General features: G+C 45.1%; 10 protein-coding genes across 10 annotated transcripts; 6 read left to right on the forward strand and 4 right to left on the reverse strand.

The window, feature by feature from the left end:
• Positions 1-3,056: 3,056 nt before the first annotated feature.
• V1512DRAFT_250142 (uncharacterized protein) lies at positions 3,057-4,159 on the forward strand (the record flags this gene model as incomplete). The annotated part of the gene is made up of 2 exons (XM_066914647.1): positions 3,057-3,130; positions 3,181-4,159. 2 exons carry the CDS (start codon positions 3,057-3,059, stop codon positions 4,157-4,159), a joined length of 1,053 nt encoding a protein of 350 aa, XP_066769085.1.
• Positions 4,130-4,896, reverse strand: V1512DRAFT_268458 (uncharacterized protein). The gene has a single exon (XM_066917486.1). The coding sequence runs from the start codon at positions 4,783-4,785 to the stop codon at positions 4,279-4,281; it is 507 nt and encodes a 168-aa protein (XP_066769086.1). The 5' UTR covers positions 4,786-4,896; the 3' UTR covers positions 4,130-4,278.
• A 67-nt stretch (positions 4,897-4,963) lies between these two features.
• Positions 4,964-6,728, reverse strand: V1512DRAFT_268460 (uncharacterized protein). Its single transcript, XM_066917487.1, has 3 exons — positions 6,654-6,728; positions 6,474-6,610; positions 4,964-6,428 (listed from the first exon to the last, which is right to left on the reverse strand). The coding sequence occupies exons 1-3, from the start codon at positions 6,694-6,696 to the stop codon at positions 5,346-5,348; spliced, it is 1,263 nt and encodes a 420-aa protein (XP_066769087.1). The 5' UTR covers positions 6,697-6,728; the 3' UTR covers positions 4,964-5,345.
• V1512DRAFT_268462 (nuclear pore complex component-domain-containing protein) lies at positions 6,709-7,667 on the forward strand. The gene is made up of 3 exons (XM_066917488.1): positions 6,709-7,140; positions 7,192-7,539; positions 7,581-7,667. The coding sequence occupies exons 1-3, from the start codon at positions 6,732-6,734 to the stop codon at positions 7,601-7,603; spliced, it is 780 nt and encodes a 259-aa protein (XP_066769088.1). The 5' UTR covers positions 6,709-6,731; the 3' UTR covers positions 7,604-7,667.
• On the reverse strand, positions 7,440-8,528 carry V1512DRAFT_230956 (mitochondrial 54S ribosomal protein bL19m). The gene is made up of 2 exons (XM_066913970.1): positions 8,125-8,528; positions 7,440-8,071 (listed from the first exon to the last, which is right to left on the reverse strand). Exons 1-2 carry the CDS (start codon positions 8,228-8,230, stop codon positions 7,650-7,652), a joined length of 528 nt encoding a protein of 175 aa, XP_066769089.1. The 5' UTR covers positions 8,231-8,528; the 3' UTR covers positions 7,440-7,649.
• On the forward strand, positions 8,383-9,920 carry V1512DRAFT_268465 (tryptophan synthase beta subunit-like PLP-dependent enzyme). Its single transcript, XM_066917489.1, has 4 exons — positions 8,383-8,818; positions 8,869-8,978; positions 9,036-9,330; positions 9,374-9,920. Exons 1-4 carry the CDS (start codon positions 8,611-8,613, stop codon positions 9,862-9,864), a joined length of 1,104 nt encoding a protein of 367 aa, XP_066769090.1. The 5' UTR covers positions 8,383-8,610; the 3' UTR covers positions 9,865-9,920.
• Positions 9,917-13,861, reverse strand: V1512DRAFT_114123 (CPSF A subunit region-domain-containing protein). Its single transcript, XM_066912906.1, has 2 exons — positions 11,517-13,861; positions 9,917-11,352 (listed from the first exon to the last, which is right to left on the reverse strand). The coding sequence occupies exons 1-2, from the start codon at positions 13,808-13,810 to the stop codon at positions 9,969-9,971; spliced, it is 3,678 nt and encodes a 1,225-aa protein (XP_066769091.1). The 5' UTR covers positions 13,811-13,861; the 3' UTR covers positions 9,917-9,968.
• A 108-nt stretch (positions 13,862-13,969) lies between these two features.
• On the forward strand, positions 13,970-14,886 carry V1512DRAFT_213411 (histidine phosphatase superfamily; the record flags this gene model as incomplete). The annotated part of the gene is made up of 4 exons (XM_066913595.1): positions 13,970-13,999; positions 14,043-14,284; positions 14,338-14,375; positions 14,423-14,886. The coding sequence occupies 4 exons, from the start codon at positions 13,970-13,972 to the stop codon at positions 14,884-14,886; spliced, it is 774 nt and encodes a 257-aa protein (XP_066769092.1).
• A 26-nt stretch (positions 14,887-14,912) lies between these two features.
• On the forward strand, positions 14,913-17,273 carry V1512DRAFT_114056 (tRNA synthetases class I, catalytic domain-containing protein). The gene has a single exon (XM_066912905.1). The coding sequence runs from the start codon at positions 15,031-15,033 to the stop codon at positions 16,936-16,938; it is 1,908 nt and encodes a 635-aa protein (XP_066769093.1). The 5' UTR covers positions 14,913-15,030; the 3' UTR covers positions 16,939-17,273.
• On the forward strand, positions 17,084-17,594 carry V1512DRAFT_282089 (protein HIT1; the record flags this gene model as incomplete). The annotated part of the gene is made up of 2 exons (XM_066918005.1): positions 17,084-17,148; positions 17,196-17,594. Coding segments are annotated over 2 exons (450 nt in total), but the record flags the coding sequence as incomplete, so codon positions are not given.
• Between the last annotated feature and the right edge of the window lie 10 nt (positions 17,595-17,604).

Below are 17,604 nucleotides of genomic sequence, written 5' to 3' on the forward strand. Positions count from 1 at the left end.
AGCCAGAATTGGGCTGTCTGAGTCATGGATGTGATGAATGAAGTAATGAGCTTGATTGATCGCTTTGACAACAACGTCGTCGCACTTTGCTAGAATCAGGCAAATGTACTGACATCTACTTTGAAATTTTCAAACTGTATTTTTTCAATTCATCGTCCAGGATGACATAATCTTGCTCTAATTTATGCTTAAGTGGCATTCTATCTGGTCGTTGATAACAACCGATTGAGATCTTGGAGCAGTGAACACCACAGTCTGCGAACACCAGTTTGCTCAAGCCTTTCAAGCTCACTACTCACCATTCAAAAACAGACTCCTTGAATTCCGAGTACATGATTCTCACGACAAATTTGGCACAGAACGTATCACCCATAACACAGATGATTACAGAATCAAGAAAATAGTTCAGTTTACAGTGCTTTCAAAAAAACTGCAAAACCAGATAACGTCTCAGCTTAGCTTGCTCCAATTACGCTGTTCATTCAACAGTACAACAGTCACATTGTTAAAGTGCATACACTGAGAGCATGTAGTTGTTGCAGGTAGGAAAAAGCAAGTAGTTTTACAGCAGCATACTCACGTCACAACATAAGCTGTTCAAAACCACAAGAAAGGTCTAAGTAATTGGTTTAATCCTGCTTCGGCCACCATGTTGTAAAGGCCATCTGAGTGAGGTAAATATTAATGCGGAGACTGTACCACATTGCTTAACCCTGGCGATCCACAGCTCGACGATCCGCAGTTCAACAACCTGTATTCGTTCATCATTCAACGGGAGATTCGATGGAACACCAAACTTTGAGATAATACCGATCGTCATTTCTGTGATTCAGTGAGATCTCTTCCTATCTACAGTTTTGAGACTGCTCTGAGACATATAAAAGTTAGGTTCAAGACTTTCAAGGACAAATTCTGAAGACAGTCTACTCGCAACGCCTCCTTCTGTCTCTATATGAGACGGTGGGATGCAAAGTGTTGGCAAAATAGGCTGTTATATGCGGTTAAGATCAGAGTGCATTTTGAATCTGGTGCCATTGATGTCGCGTAGCGCGTTATTACTGCTTTGTGGATCAAACTAACTGGAAGCGCGAACGGTCGTGAATAGATTGCCCCAACCCTTGGCTTATAGACGACCGGCGTTCTAACGAAACATCACGAGCTTGGCGGTCCCCACAATATATTTCGGAGTTCCCATAGCATTAATAGCAAGCAATTTATATGCTTCCCGCTATTATGGGTCACAACTGCGGACCGTTACGGGTCTTTGACGAATTCGCTCTAAACAGAATCTGTGGACTGACCGGTTGAAAAACGTCAATTTTTTCCATTAAAGATAGGCTTTGCAAAGAAGGAATTAGTATATATTTTGGTTAAGCCTGTGTTATATATTAATAAATAGCTCTAGATGTCTGTTTTAATTTACATCTCCAAAAACCAATTTACCAACGCTTTCATATTAATACTACACGAATAATGCCGTTTGTCTATTGGTTAAAAAAGCAACGAAATTAAATAATATTTTATTTAATAAATGCGTGATCAGTAAACCTTTAGCGTAATCACACTAGATGATCATACGTAATTCGATAAAACATTAAACAAAACAGTTACATCATAAAATAGAGTATGAGAAAAGTGATATTGAAATACAGTCTGTAGTTTGGTTCCGGCAAAAATTAAGTCAAGGTATACTTGAATATTCAGCGTTTCAATAGACGATAGTGCGTCGCAGCAAACAGGTACCCAATCCGGTCCCATTCGTCAGCAGTCAGAGGACAGAAGTGCAATAAAGTACTGGTAAACAAGAGATCATCTGGACATCTGATATTGCAGACGTGAATATCAAGCCAGACCAGTAGATCAGAACCATCTAGACATTCACAGTGTATATATCGATACTGATCAAACAGCTGAGATTCCATGAAAGGTAGATCAGTCTCCGTACAGTCAAAAAGCCGGCAATGTGATTGATCTCAATTAAAGCAAAAGCGGTGTCCAAATGACATAATAGCCGTGAACTCAAATCCGCTTTGATCGAAACATGATTCATTCACTGATGAAAGGGGCATCTATGTCATCTATATAGATGTGCACCTGCCGTTGGCAACTGACCGGCCTGAACAAAAGTATTCAACATACAAATGCAATGTATGTGGCAACTGTCAACTTTAATCACATGTTAGGCTAAAGCAGTGATTCAGGCACTATTCGCGGTTGAGTATGCTAGGTTCAAAGTCGGATATGCGCTAAGTATAATTGCCCAGGTCGTAAATGGCACAAATACTTTGCTTGCACTGAAAATGAGCAAGAACGCTACAAACAATCAATTTGCTAGAAATATAACTGTATCATAATATGCCTTCATATTATCTCGATCCATTAATCTGACGATATTTCAGAAGCCCAGATTCTCTGCTCATATCATCCCTGCGCAAAAATCACAGACTGCATTCTATAAAAAGATTGATCTAGCAGCTTGACTTTAGTATTACATAAATGGAATGAATCTTCACAGAGCTCGCAAGCGAGCCTCACGACAATTTTAATAGACGTATATACAGCACAGAATACAGTAACGCAGATGCAATAAATCTAAAGGTAGGCATAACCATTACCTTCAACTCTTCAAACGAACAATATAACACTTCCAGAATGGTTAGCAAACAAAACAGACTTTGTGCCAAACAGATCAGTGTGAATCAGAATTGCTCTCTTAATGAAAATAAGATATAGTCGTTTATGTCTGATTGATTTTTTACCCGTATATTTATGCTCAAACTGGAATGTGTAAAAATGTTTTACCTTTAATCAATTCCGTGAACAATTTGCGACTCAAATAAAGCGTCGTACAAATTCACGACGTCTCGTTCAAAATTCCTTATAATTTTTATTTCTGTACAATACTTAAGTATTTAATGTTCAACAAATTTCATGCGTCCTTGAATGGTTTTCACTTGTGAAAGTTGCGAAAGTCTGATATAATTGCGAGTTAGGAAATAATAAGGGTATTGTAGTTTGAAATTTGACGCCGAGATGAGTTTGATGGAGTAGTAACGATGAGTCGGCTACGAGTGTTAAGTCGAGAGGGATGTCGGCGATGGTATTCTGATGCGATATCTGATAAAGGACGGTAAGTGATTTTATGAGACGATTGAATCATGTGGCTGAAGTATTATATAGAATAAATGAAAGTTTTCAAGACGTGTTTTCAGCGCAAGACCATCAACCAAAGCGGTCGCCGAAACAGCAAGATCCGCGGCCTCGGAGCCGACGGTTACGATGGGTAGTCGGGAATCAAGTCGAGCCGTGGGTTGGTCGGAGTGAGAGCTGGGAGAATGTTCGGATGGAGATGCGGGAGCGCAATCAGAAGTGGGATGTCCGGGGTCTGTTTGTTGTTGCGAATGCGGTTTCGCGGTCTGGACGGGTGCCCCCGCCGAGTATATATTATGAATTGGCCGCAGGGCTCGTGAAGGCAGGCGGGTGGGGTGGGTTGTTTGCGAATAAAGTGTTTGAACTTGTGGACGAGCTTGAGCTACGAAATAAGCCTGTCCGGGGCCACATTTTCGAGCAGCTGTTTAAGCTGATGGCAATGTCTGCGGACGCCACAGTGCGGGACAAGGTACTACGATTGGCCGAGAAGTACGAGCACAAGCTTCGGCCAGACGATTGGGAGTGTGTGGTGCGGTCGCATTTGAACGCGGAGGAGACCGAGAGAGCGTTTGGATTAGTCGTGAAGTTAGCCCAGGATGGTGTGCGGATACAAACGTCGACGTACGCGATGGTTACACGAGAGTTACTTTTGGCTGGGGAGCTCGAGCTCGCGTACGACGTGTTGTGTCTACAGCTCGAATCGGGATTACCGGTGCCGCGGCTATGGGCTTGGCTGCTGTCTTTGGCCGCGAGAGAATTTAAGTATGAACTTGTAGTTGCGGTGTGGGACACGATTGTGGACGGAGACTATGTGTATCCAGACGACGGCACGTGTGAGAACGTGATTCTGACCGGTGCGGCGGCGAAAGACCCAGAACTGTGTGCACGTGGGTTGAGAGCGCTGGTATCACGCGGGGTTGAAGTAAGCGATGAATTGTTGTCGTGCTTGGTTGATGCACAAGAACCAAAGATGAATGAAGCATTGCGAGAACATGAAAGCATTCATTAATGTTACTGTTGTTGTATATATAGTATTTATATTATAGTAAGTTAGTAGTAATTGATAAAGGGAAAACGCCGTATGAAACCCAACTTTTATTATCCATAGACACCAAAGACGCCAAACCATTAGACCGTGACTGAAGTCGCAACACTAGCCAATTCATCGAGTCTAGACGCCTCGGAACCCATGTCTCTTTGTTTCCTCGAATTTGATTGAGTGGACGACGCTCCCGAGACTGACGAAGCAGAAGACGACCGTCGATGAATTGCCGATTTTCTTGGATGTTGATGTGGTCTATGAGTGCGGAAGTGCTGCATACAATTGTCCTGTCGCGAGAATCTTGCGCCGCACCCTGTTTCTGGACAGACGTAGTTCTTTTCACCAGTATGAATTCGAGTATGCCTTGCTAAATGGCCAGAAGTAGTGAATGATCTTCCACATTGACAAGCGTATCGTTTATGTTTCACCGGTAGTAATTGCTGTGATTTTGTAGAAGCTGATCTTGGAGTTTGATCTGAGATTGAGTGTTGATTTGAGTGCGAATTCGAATGCAAATGCGAATACGAGTAAGATGAATCGTCACATAATATTGACACAGCAGCACCAGATGCCGTTATCAAACGAGGGATCATTTTTATGTATCTTGTAGCGTGTAGTTACAAATAGCAATAAGAAGGAAGAAAAGGTATATATATGTATATATATATATGTTATATAAATATAAAGAAGATTGTTAAATATAAGTTTTGGCTTCGGCTACGGTTACTTAATCCGCCATAAATTTATTATTTATTTATTTAACATTTTTTCCTTCATTTTTCTTTTTTTTTTTTTTTTTTTGAGGTATTCGTTAAACGTTTTAAAAAGGGACCTCCATTAATTGAGGGCCTAATAAAATGTGTGAGTTGGTTAAAAATTAAAAAAATTGAGTGATCAAAGTCACGCACTATTAACTTTAAATGAATGACCAAATTATGCTATAAATTATGTTTAAAATTCCATTTTAATATGTTTTGCGTGTCCATTTTTTAACTTAAAAGAGGCACGGACTTTTTTGTCTTAATCACAATAAATATAACTTAAGACATCAGCTGATGATTTATACCTGATTAAGAAGTGATCGCTGTAATGCAATGTCTCACCCTGCACCTTGTCTCAGTATTCTCGTTACGGTATACCCGTCGCTGACTAATCAATTGTCTTGGTCTTCTTCATCTGCTTGTTCAAGCTTGTTCCAAATGTCCTTGTCTTCTTCTTCGTCTTCTTCGTCCTCATTGTCCTCGTTGTCGTCGTCAGATTGGGTTGGCGAGACTGATTCAAATTCATGACGCTTTGTCTCATCTTGATCACCGGAATCAATCGCCTTTCGTTTCTTTTTGTTCGCATCAATCCCACTCACAATCCTCACCTGATTCAACTTGGCACCCACAAATACCTTACTGACTAAAGCCCGTGTTTGTAAATCATATACCCTTAAGAATCTGTCTAGTCCCCCGGTAGCGAGATATGAGATAGGCTGTCCGGATCTATCAATGCCTGTAAACGAATCAAGGCATAGGATAGCTCCAGCACTGCCTGAATAATGCCCAGTTTGTTTGCCCGTAATCAAATCAAACCTGGCGGTGGTTGAGTGTGTGTCACAGTAGACGATCTCTCGGTCATGGACATATCCTGACAGCGCAACGAGTGGATGGTCTCCAACTTCGACGTTTAATATCGGCTTACGCGACAGTTTGGTCTCGTACACTCGAATATGGCCAAAGCGAGTACTGACAACGACTCTGAAGTCCGTATCACTGTGGTCTCGCCCAAGATCAATAAAACGAATGTCACTAATCCAAACTGGAACTCGTAAATTCAACTCATCATTTTTGACGTTCTTAGACTTCCACAACTTCCTTCGTGATAGAGCATTATTGTCTGTGAGGGGCATTCTCCATACATTCTCATCCTCATCAACATTGTCAATAATGTCAATTTCAAGTTCTCGTTCTTTTCCTCCATAAGCTATAACGTTTGCCTGTCGTGGATGAACCCTAAACGCATTCACCGGGTCTTCTAATGATGCGTGAAATGGCAGCATTTCTTCTGTATCTAGATCCCTCATGACCATCCTGCCTGTACTAGTACAGCTCGAAAGTATACCACCAACGTATTCCAACCCTACAAACGCGTCCTCGCCTCGTTGTGTCTTGTCTTTCCATTCTACATATAATGTGTGCGGCGCCTCAATGTCGTACAACTGCACGATCCCGCCTTTTCTAGCTATACATATCTACCAAGTCAGCTCTAGTCACTGGCACTAGTAAACAAAACTCACGTATTCTTTGCCTGATTGTAACTTTACGGTTGTCATGCGCTGAACATATCCTGCTCGGCCAGCACTTGCAAATGTTTCGATTGCAACTTCTGCATTTGGCTGTAATGAAGTATTTGTACCTGCTGAAAAGGAAATGTCTACCATGTCAGTCGATATATTATTATTGAATGCAAAGCTCACCCTTTATACTCCCCGAGTCCTCTGCCGCTACCAATACTCTCATTTTGGTTGGTGAAATATTAAAGCAAGCGATTTTTTATGCAAATTCTTGGCTTCAACTCGTGCGGCGCCGTTAAATACACAAAACACACGAACACACACAGACGCTCGCTCTACGCCAACAAACAGAACATACACGCAATGTCACATCTGACAGAGCGCACACCACATACTCCACAGACGCCAAAGACTGCGCAGACGCCAAAAACAGTGCAGACACCGACACCACGCGACGTGCCGACAGGCGAATGGCGACATCCAGCATTAGACGCGGTCAACGCGCAAACACTCAAGACCGGTTTCACACAGCAGACCAGCCGGAAGATGTTTTTAAATGCGGTCGCGTTGGTCGTGTATTACTCAGGTGTCCGGCTTGCAGCCAAAGTTTTGTTTTTGCAGGAATTATGGACAGGCAATGTCAAGTTTGCAAAGAATATGAGATATATAGGTATGCATATTATGCATATCATGTATTGTATGAGTAAATCTAATCAAATAGGAATAATGCTACAATTGCTATTTCTGTGGAACATAATTGACGGTCTAATTCGATTAGTACGACCAAAAGACCAATTAACAGACGTTCCGTTGACACCGACTCAGCGCAAGTTAATGGGCCTTGATCCGGGGCCAAACACGCCAATCACGCCGATTACTCCACCAAAATACGTCAAGAACATGTCTCTGACTCGTGAGTCTCCGCGGCCGTCGCCACTGAACCCCGCCAGCGCGACTAAACCGCATACGCCTGCGTCGGCGTCGTCTGCGTTGTCACCACGTACACCTCGTACGCCAATCAGCCCGGTGGTTGCTAACGGTAGATACATGTACAGTATAGACTCTCCTGGTACGTTTATTCTTATTACAAAGACCAATGCTGAATAACAGGTTCGCCATCTATCCGACATTGACCACCTATTTGACGATATCATTTGTATATAATATATTGTACAATAACTACTTTCGCTTGCGTCCCTTTGCCTCGTCTGGTCGTAGATAATACAGCTTTGCTCTGCGTGCACGCCTGATTCCTCTAGATACAAACTCGATATTCCTGATGCTTGTTCCGAATACTTTCACACTCATTTCCACACCGACCTGAGCAATTTCAGCTCTGATCCTGACACTTGTGTCTAATCCACGACGTCTAATTGCCATGATTGTACCCTGAAAGACTTGATTTGTCTGTGCTTCATATAAAACCTTGATGACGTCTCCAGGTCGAACGCGATTTGGACTTGACCGGTCGAATAACATGCGTCGCCATCCTGTTGGATCATATGTTTCTTTGTATTTTGTTTCTAGTAATTGTATTGGATGAGTACCTTTCGGTAATAATGATTTTAGTAGTGGCTTTACTCCTACTTTACTCTTAACATCTAGTAAACTCATTAGCCCAATAGCACTTCACTCATTGAACACACACACATACGTCTTGCAGGCAATTGAAATGCTGCACTCTGATGAGCCCGACTACGGACAAGTTCCGACACCGCAGACTTCACGTTCGACAGTATTGACCTTGTAACCGAGTACATTTTGTCGCTTGTGTAACCTCGCGATATAGTGGTCAAATCAGACAAATCAGACAAATCTTAGTCAAATGTCGGAATAATTTTTATAAAAGGCCGGGTAATTCTTTACTGTTCTCTGTCTCAAAACTGAACGAACACAGACAAACCCATTCGTTGACTATTTTCAATTAAGAAAATCAAGAATAGAAGTTAAAGTGCAAAACAATTAAAATTATGCACTTATATAAATTGTTATATCAAATTGACTTAAGTTGTCGTTGTGTCTCTTGTCTCGGGTATTTGACCGGTGAATCAACAAACGCTTCCTTTTTGAATAAAAAAAAAAAAAATCTCTCGCGTCGTACTAACCACACACTCTTTCTCGTTTACAAACAAACCAACAAATGCTTAAACGCGTCCAATTAATTACGCGTAATTTACATAAGCGAACGTATATTTCACCTGCAAAATGGGTACCTCCATTAACTGCAATTGGATTAGACGGCGCAGTTGGAAATACACCATTGATTTATATTAAAGGACTCAGTAAAGAAACCGGGGTCAATGTTTATGGAAAAGCTGAATTTATGAACCCTGGAGGATCAGTCAAAGGTAATTATTTAACGTAATAGTATATGCTACAGATACTAAGTATAATATAGATCGTGCTGCTTTGTACCTTGTTAAAGATGCTGAAGAAAAAGGTCAACTTCGTCCGGGTGGTACGGTAGTTGAAGGTACAGCGGGAAATACTGGAATTGGTCTTGCTCATGTTCGTATCTCTCTAGCCTAAGTGCCATCCGTTGTATATACGGACTAACAAGCTCAGATTTGTCGTGCAAGAGGCTATAAATGCGTGATTTACATGCCAAATACCCAAAGCCAAGGCAAAATTGACTTACTTCGATTACTCGGTGCTGAAGTGTACCCGGTACCTGCGGTTGCATTCGACAATCCAATGAACTACAATCATCAAGCAAAACGTCACGCCGAGAGTCTCGATAACGCAGTCTGGACAAATCAGTTTGATAACGTCGCGAACAAGTTGGCACACATCAAGACTACTGGCCCCGAGATCTGGATGCAAACTGAGGGAAATGTTACCGCGTTTACGTGTTCAACAGGTATGTTTTGTCTAACAAGTACAGTGTAGTACTAATTATCAAGGAACTGGCGGTTCGTTCGCTGGAACAACAAGATACCTTAAAGATGTGAGCGACGGGAACGTGAAATGCTACCTCGCTGATCCTCCTGGCTCAGTTCTGTACAGTTACATCAAAACAGGCGGCCAACTCATGGACAGGTCAGGTTCAAGCATTACTGAAGGCATAGGTCAAGGCCGGGTGACTGACAATCTGGCTGCGGAGATCTCGCTAGTAGACGGAGCGTACTCGATCCCAGACTCAGACACAATCGCAATGCTGTATCGTTTACTAGATGAAGAAGGTCTGTACCTCGGCGCAAGCACTGCCCTCAACGTCGTCGCTGCTTATAATGTCGCCAAAGACCATTTAAAACCTGGTGATTCGGTCGTTACTCTGCTATGCGACGGAGCATACAGATACGCGGACCGCCTCTTTAGCAAATCATGGCTCGAGTCCAAAAATCTCCTGTCGGCGATTCCTTCCCATCTTCAAAAGTATATCGTTCTTCCATAATTGTCTGCAATGTTGTTCATAGATCAAAGAAGCATTTTGTTTAAAGAACCCCTGAATAACCTTAATTTTATTAAACCTTAAATGCTATTTTACACAAATCTAACTCAAAACGCACTCCGCACGCGCATGCCGGCAATCTTGCGTTCGACCTCACGCACACTGCGCTCAAGCTCACTCGCAATCTTGCGCTTCTGCTCAACAGGCAGCACATTGTACCGCTCACACAAGTCCCCATCGACAACGCTCTTGACTGGCACGTACGCACCCCTGTATGTCAAGTGCTCACGCCCGCTCAACCCTGGGTCTTCGGTCCGCATTAACTGCTCAAGCTGCTGGAAAAAATCAACGTCCCCGCGGGTAGAAAACGGCGCAAGCACACCGATCGTGCCTTGCAACCCGGTATACAAAATCACTTCTCGGCCACCAGGCACCAGCTGCGCCTTGTGCACTGATGTCGGGATATCCTGTGTGTAGAAATGCGCAATCAAGTCAAGCCGTCCCGGCGCACCGTCAAGATATGGCCGCATGTTCATGACCTGTGCTCCATTGTCGTCGTCAGCCTCGGCCGACAACTTGGCAGGACACCGCACGACCCACACATTCCCAAACCGGTCGCCTCCGGCAACAGTGTCGTAATCCAACATGCTCGCGCAAGTCGTGTGCCGCGCAACCGTGTCGTCCGCAAACGCCAAAAACTTGTTGTCCTCGTGCCGGTACACAAGATACGTCACTGACTCCCGTACGTCACCGATAATCACTCGGTTGTGCGACACGCTCAAACTCACAATGTTGCTCAGCCCTCGATCCTTGTACTCCGCTTTGCGCAGTAATTGTTTCATTCCCTTATCGTATATCCGCAGACTCCGCCCTGCTCCAACAAGTAACCGGCCTTGAAACTCGCTCAACGCAATCGCAGGCTCGTCAATCTCGGTCTTGTGCACAAACTTTAACCTGGTCCCGTTCGACACAATCTTATACACACGCAAATACGCTGCTTTAGCCCGCTTAGGAATCAAGTTCAAATCCTTAGCGGTTCCGACAACAACATACATATCAGGCACCGCATCCCCGTTCTCATCCACATTCCCTTCCTCTTCTTCCTCTTCCTCCTCCTCGTCTTCATCGTCGAAATGCCGCTCGCTCGCACTGAACGAACACACAGCGATACTAAACGCAGCCTCGTTCTCACTCAACTCAACTTTGAACGCCTTCTCCTGTCCCACCGGGTCAATCACTTCGATGCACGATGCCCATTGTCCAGACACCCGCGGCAGGCCAAACTCTTCCGGCGGTAAGTTATCGTAATCGCTTTGCGTTCGCGAGTTCGCTACATGTTCTGCCATCGCATCCGGTGACAATGTCCCACTGTCGCTCTCAACAACATAATACAAAGAATAGAACGGATTCTTCACAAGCCGTCGTGGCGTGTAAGTCAATCCTAATCCATCCTCCTTCACGTTCTCGCCCAGCTTCTCCATTGTGAAAATTCTATTTCCCGTTAGCAACATCCACAAAGCACCAGGAGACGAATGTATCAGTAGGAACAATTGGTATAAGTACATTAATAAAATTTCTTCCTCAATGCTTATTTAGGATACCTTTCTTCATCATTTCACTCGTCTCGTCTTGCGCGCTCAAATCATAACACATACCGTAAATTGCTACCTTCAACTCCGACAACACCTTCAGGACACTGCTCGCTCGAAAACCCACACCCGTACTCAAGCGTCTCGTACACCAGAGGCGAAACAACAAACGTCGTGTCGCGCATGTACGCCAGCCACGACCGGGTCGACACCGCCAGCATTGTCGGCTGACCATGCATCATGACCTTGAACAGCTTGACTGCCCGCGGACCGAGAAACTGCGTCGTCGTGTCTGACAGCGTCCCAGAGACGTCATCCAACGCGGCACGGAGATACACGCCGTTTTGCAGTCCAATATGGAGGTACAGCGACGAACCAACAGGCCCGGTCGAGTCCGCAAACGCAGAGTCAGGCATACTCATAATCCGCACCGCGCTCGGCGGAGCAGTCAACGCCTGCACACTGAGCGACTCCAGTGTATTTTCCGGATCAAGCGATATTATCCGAACAGTGCTATCGTCGCACCCTACTGCCAGAAACGTATTGCGCACCTGTCCCTCAGGCACGTCTCCGACCGACAGCGACAGCACGCCAGCGCCCATTGCCTGTCGCTCCTGGTACTCGTTCAGCTGACCGTCTTCATCGAGCTCCAAGTACACGATCTCGCCTGTCGACAGCGCGACCGCGACCTGCCGCTCGTTCGTGGTAGCGGCGACAATCATCGTGTGCACAGGCGCCTCCCACTCATTGATCTCCTTGGTGGCAGAAATGTGTCGGATACCTTTGGGATATACTTGCACAAGCGAGTCATCGCCAACCTGTTGCACGGCTAATGTAGGCGACGAAGACAGAAACCCCGAATCAGTCACTTCCTCAACCGTCTCACCAATGCTAAGAACAAGCGTGCCGTTAACGAAAGATAACACAATGTACGCGTCAAACTCGTCCGCAGCCGTCAGTCTCGTAGTCCATACAGCCGTCGGCTCACCAGGCAACTCTGACGCAACAATCTCCGACACATCTAAACCGTTCCTGATTGTCTTGAACGCAGCTCGAGGACCTTGTCCCGTCAAAGCGTAAATCTGAGGCGCGTCCTCGTTGGTGAGGTTTGCGACTTGCGCGTCAATCAGCGGGTTTAAAGTCTCCATATTGTCAACCAAAACCAAGTTCTCGAGCGGGCGTGGATGAAAATACGCAGCCGGATACTCGGACATGTCTTTGGTGTAGTCTGCGCTCGAGTACTCTGTTTCGTCATCATCGTCGCCAAGTTTCTCAAACTGGTAGAATCCGTGAGCGCCGCCTTCAGCAGCAACAAATAAGAACCCCGATTTGAGAATGTTTAGACTTTTCGCGATCGAGACCGTGTCAAAATACTTAATCTTGACGCCTTCGACCGCGCGGACGTTGTAATCGATTGTGACCTTGAACAAGTCGCCTTCGTCTGATTGCAGTAAAAAAAAGAACGCGCCTTTCATTTTGTGCATCACACCACAGATTATAATTCGTTTTCGAGACGGATCGTCATACGGTGTTCGCCGCCGTGGAATCGGCACCTTGTGTATGGTTTTGTTGATGTGCCTGTACATGATATATCCTTCAGTACAAACTAACACACCACACGGACCGTCTGGCCCACCTGGGACTGGGAAAAGTCGATTTGCTTGTCGATCAACAACATCCGACCACATCCTGACAACGTGGTTGAGTCCAAGGTCGAGCTCGTAATATGTGAGAATTTTTTTACTCTCAAGTAACGCCATTCCAGACGGATCAAGATCAGATTCAGTGTAATCGACTTCAAGTGAAGCAAATATTGGATTATCGTAGCCAACATCAAGTCCTACGACGTCATACAACAGCGACCGAGGTTTATGGGCTTCCAAAGGCGATGAGATTGTGATGTTTGCGTCCGAGTCTCTGTTTAGAATATAGACCAGCTTGTTTTTTTCAACAGAAGCAATCATGGTGGCTCTGCCTTTGGGATCGACAGCCAAATACTGACCAGGTACGACCCTTCGAACGCCTGTTTTTCCAAACGTCTCCAGATGAACCTTGACAAATCTGTTTGATTCTTGTTTATACTCCAATATTGAAATCCGTCCTGAATCCGACCCAATAATCAAGTAATCCTTAACCGAGCCCGCAACCCTGAACGGCATCACCGACCGAATCACACCAAACAGATCAGTAGACACGATCGAGACAAGTTTCCCTGCAGACGGGTCCGGTCTGAACAATTCGATCCGAGACCCTTTCGCAATAACGATCTCCTGATGCCTCTGTCCAGAAAACTGACCAATGACAGACGTGGTCACGGCCGACGCCGGTACCAGCGTGAGATTGTACAGGAACATGACCATGTCGCCTCGCTAGTGCTTTGATTATTGAATGGCTGATTGTCCAAGGTTCAGGCACTCAAAGAAATTTTGCAGTTTCAACATGTCACGTGACATGCGATGATGGCTCCTCGAGGAACGGTCAAGACATAGTTGACTTTGTTAATTATGTCGGATTGGGAAATGGGATTAAGTACTATTTACATTTGCCGAGTAAGTTTGTTCTTATCGTCATAAACAATATACTCACAGACAGCACGGTTTTAGGTCAAATTGGGACACTTCTGTGCCTCCATCAGTTCCACCGACTGGAATCGATGGTGATCCGACCCTGTCGAAGCATGGACAAGAGCAGGCGCACGAACTGTGTGAACATTTAGCAGCAATTAAGCCTCCGATTAATCGGATTTACAGTTCACCATTTTACAGGTGCTTGCAAACCATAACCGAGTTGGCTGATACATTGGACTTGGAGATTTATTGCGAAAACGGGGTTGGGTGGGTTTTGCTGTCAAGTCATAGCAGAGTGAAAGATTTAATGCTGTTTATAGGGAATGGTATGGGAAAACTAGAAAGACTCATCCAAGAGGTAATTGTGACTCAATAGAAGAAGCCTGTTTAATACTAACCATATAGCGGCTCCACCAACAGTGTTGCAGACCTTCTTTCCCAGAACCAAAGTCGACTATGAACCGATTCACGTCCCAAGCACGTCGGGAGAGACTATAGAAGAACTACACGACCGTGCAGGCACGGTACTTTCTCAAATGATCAAGGACTGCAGCAGTACTCCTTTAATTAACACAATCGTGATCTGTGCACACGCAGCAACAATCATCGCACTAGGCAGAGCCTTGGTTGGCCAAGAAGGGTTTGACGTCCGGACAGGAACGTGCAGCGTGTCAAAGTACGTAGCTGAACCGGACAATAACGATATCGGACACTGGACCTGTGTCGAAAACGGTGCTGCTGGGCATTTGACAGAAGGCGAAGAACGGCATTGGACATTTGCGTCTGGAAATTACGATTTTCTTGACGTCCAAGCGTATGAAAACCGAGTTCATGCTGCAAACGGATACACGACTCCAACGCCCTTATAAGTTTAGAGAGAACTAGATGTACAATAAAAGATCACGTGATATTATCATTTTGATAGCTACGGCACTTAAGGTTAGGGCTTGAAAACCGATGAACCTCAAATTTAACTGTGAGTCTTTATTTTGAGGATCCGCACTGTACACAATATGGCAGAGACGGCATCGTTACCGGTAGATCCAGCGGTAGAGCCGCTAGTAGAAGCGGTGACGGAGGTTTCGCTGTCAAAGAGAGAAAAGAAAAAAAGGGAAAAGAAAGAAAAAAAGGAAGCGAAACCAAATCCACCAAAGGTGAAGAAGGACAAAATTACAGAGGTTGAAGAACCAAAGAAAGTGAGGAACATGTTCACTGAAGGCTTTCTGGGTGAACTTCACAAGCCAGGCGGGAATGTTCAGACCAGACCGGAGCTTATGGAGGAGCATTTGAAGGCTACAGGCGGCATCGTCGTGACTCGGTTCCCTCCTGAGCCGAATGGATACCTTCACATTGGGCATTCAAAGGCAATTGCGGTCAACTTCGGATACGCAAAGTATCACAACGGAATTTGTTATTTACGATATGACGATACAAATCCCGAAGCTGAGGAAGAGCGGTACTTTACTGCGATCCGTGAGATTGTCGAGTGGCTCGGGTTCAAGCCATACAAGATCACTTACTCGTCAGACCATTTCCAGAGATTGTATGATCTTGGAGAAGATTTGATTATCAGAGACAAGGGATACGTGTGCTTCTGTACACCAGAAGAAGTGCACGAGAATCGTGGCGGTGAAGCTCGTGGACCGCGAAAAGCGTGCGCGCATCGATCTAAGCCTGTAGAAGAATCTCTCAAAGAGTTCAGGGCCATGCGCGACGGGAAGTACAAGCCAGGTGAGGCGACCATGCGGATGAAGATGGATCTTGAAGATCCGAACCCGCAGATGTGGGATCTGGTTGCGTACAGAGTCTTGAATGCTGTCCATCATCGGACCGGAGACAAGTGGAAAATCTACCCTACATATGATTTCACTCACTGCTTGTGCGATTCTTTCGAAAACATTTCTCACTCTTTGTGCACTACCGAGTTCTACCTGTCGCGAACTTCGTACGAATGGCTTTGCGATGCTCTTGACATCTATAAGCCTGCACAGCGCGAATACGGCAGACTCAACATCACCGGCTCAATCATGTCGAAGCGCAAGATCGCCCGACTTGTGAAGGAGAACTACGTTAGCGACTGGGATGATCCACGTCTTTTTACGCTGGTCGCGATACGGCGCCGCGGTGTACCGCCCGAAGCCATCCTGTCGTTCGTGAATGAGCTAGGGGTGTCGACCACCAACAGCAATATCCAGGTCGTCCGGTTCGAAAGTTCGATTCGAAAGTATCTAGAGAACAGTGTTCCTCGGTTGATGCTGATTCCCGATCCGATCCCGATGATTCTCGAGAACTTGCCTGACGACTACGTTGAAGAGATTGCGCTGCCATACAAGCCCGGCGCGCCCGAACTCGGCGAACATATCGTGCCATTCACAAAGAAAGTCTACATCGACCGCTCTGATTTCCGAGAAGTCGACTCGGCAGACTACTATCGTCTTGCGCCAGGAAAATCTGTCGGCCTGCTCAAAGTTCCGTTCACGGTCAATGTGACGTCGTTCACTAAAGATCCCGAGACAGGCAAAATCACCGAGATCAGGGCTACGTACGAGAATGAGAAGAAAGTGAAACCAAAGACGTACATCCAGTGGGTTGCTGACTCGCCGTCGCACAGTTCGCCAATCAAAATTGGCGAGCTGCGACTGTTCAATCGATTGTTTCTGTCTGAGAATCCGGAATCTAACCCGGCTGGTTTCTTGGCCGACATCAACCCAAACTCGCTCGATCTGTTTAAGAACGCGGTTGTAGAGGTTGGGTTTGATGATTTCAAAAAGAAAAACAGCAAGGAAGGTGCTGGTCCAGAAAGTATTAGGTTCCAGGCACTTCGGGTTGGGTACTTCTGTATCGACAGGGAGGCCACAGATGAGAATATTGTTCTTAACCGGATTGTCACTTTGAAAGAGGACTCTGGAAAGACTACTTAGTTAATTTTGCTGGATTTATATATATACTAGTAGACAAAGATATATAGTAATAATGCATATTTGTGTAATAGGGTTTCTATGCCAACTATCGCGTACATGTCAGTTCTATACTTCAAAGCACTGAAAACTTGACAAACTGGCAACCGTGATCTGTGAAATTTGTAAACAAAATAAGGCGGCGTATCGGTGTCCGAAATGTGATATTAGATAGTGAGTAAGTCGAGTAGGAAGCAAAGAGGAACGTACTAACAATTTAGTTGCTCGTTGACTTGCTACAAAGATCCTAACCATGTTCATCCTGATGCTGCTCCTGTGATTGAAAAACAAGACGAAACTGTTACTGACTCAGATGTTATTGAGGTGGCAGAACAACCCGCGAATCCTCAAACACTACAATATCGGGTCGTATTGGCAGATCCGGATATTCAAAACATGCTGCAATCGCCAACATTGCAACACCACTTGATGAACGTGTTTGACGTGCTTTCAGACCCGGCCGTATCTGGCGAACAAACTGCTGCAGGAAGACGCGACGTGGCGTTGAAAAAACTGCGAGAGTTGCGTGCGGGCGGAGTTGAAAGCAATGTAGAAATTGAAGAATTTGTTACGCGTTTGTGCCATTTACTTGAACGGTCTGAATAAGGGAATATGTAAATACAGTTAATT

The sequence above is a fragment of the Lipomyces arxii genome (assembly GCF_038497795.1).
Source record: "Lipomyces arxii strain Phaff 12-163 unplaced genomic scaffold V1512scaffold_37, whole genome shotgun sequence".
NCBI lineage: Eukaryota > Fungi > Ascomycota > Lipomycetes > Lipomycetales > Lipomycetaceae > Lipomyces > Lipomyces arxii.

Coding starts and splice junctions, on each gene's coding strand:
- V1512DRAFT_268460 (XM_066917487.1), bottom strand. CDS start 6,696: ATGAGAGTATTGGTAGCGGCAGAGGACTCGGGGAGTATAAAGG. Junction 6,611..6,653: donor GGACTCGGGGAGTATAAAGG/GTGAGCTTTGCA, acceptor CTGACATGGTAG/ACATTTCCTTTTCAGCAGGT. Junction 6,429..6,473: donor TACAATCAGGCAAAGAATAC/GTGAGTTTTGTT, acceptor CTGACTTGGTAG/ATATGTATAGCTAGAAAAGG.
- V1512DRAFT_268458 (XM_066917486.1), bottom strand. CDS start 4,785: ATGATCCCTCGTTTGATAACGGCATCTGGTGCTGCTGTGTCAATATTA.
- V1512DRAFT_268462 (XM_066917488.1), top strand. CDS start 6,732: ATGCAAATTCTTGGCTTCAACTCGTGCGGCGCCGTTAAATACACAAAA. Junction 7,141..7,191: donor AAAGAATATGAGATATATAG/GTATGCATATTA, acceptor CTAATCAAATAG/GAATAATGCTACAATTGCTA. Junction 7,540..7,580: donor GTACAGTATAGACTCTCCTG/GTACGTTTATTC, acceptor GCTGAATAACAG/GTTCGCCATCTATCCGACAT.
- V1512DRAFT_114123 (XM_066912906.1), bottom strand. CDS start 13,810: ATGGTCATGTTCCTGTACAATCTCACGCTGGTACCGGCGTCGGCCGTG. Junction 11,353..11,516: donor GTTGAAGGTAGCAATTTACG/GTATGTGTTATG, acceptor AACGGGAAATAG/AATTTTCACAATGGAGAAGC.
- V1512DRAFT_114056 (XM_066912905.1), top strand. CDS start 15,031: ATGGCAGAGACGGCATCGTTACCGGTAGATCCAGCGGTAGAGCCGCTA.
- V1512DRAFT_230956 (XM_066913970.1), bottom strand. CDS start 8,230: ATGTACTCGGTTACAAGGTCAATACTGTCGAACGTGAAGTCTGCGGTG. Junction 8,072..8,124: donor ATTTCAATTGCCTGCAAGAC/GTATGTGTGTGT, acceptor TGAGTTTACTAG/ATGTTAAGAGTAAAGTAGGA.
- V1512DRAFT_268465 (XM_066917489.1), top strand. CDS start 8,611: ATGCTTAAACGCGTCCAATTAATTACGCGTAATTTACATAAGCGAACG. Junction 8,819..8,868: donor CCCTGGAGGATCAGTCAAAG/GTAATTATTTAA, acceptor AGTATAATATAG/ATCGTGCTGCTTTGTACCTT. Junction 8,979..9,035: donor CTGGAATTGGTCTTGCTCAT/GTTCGTATCTCT, acceptor TAACAAGCTCAG/ATTTGTCGTGCAAGAGGCTA.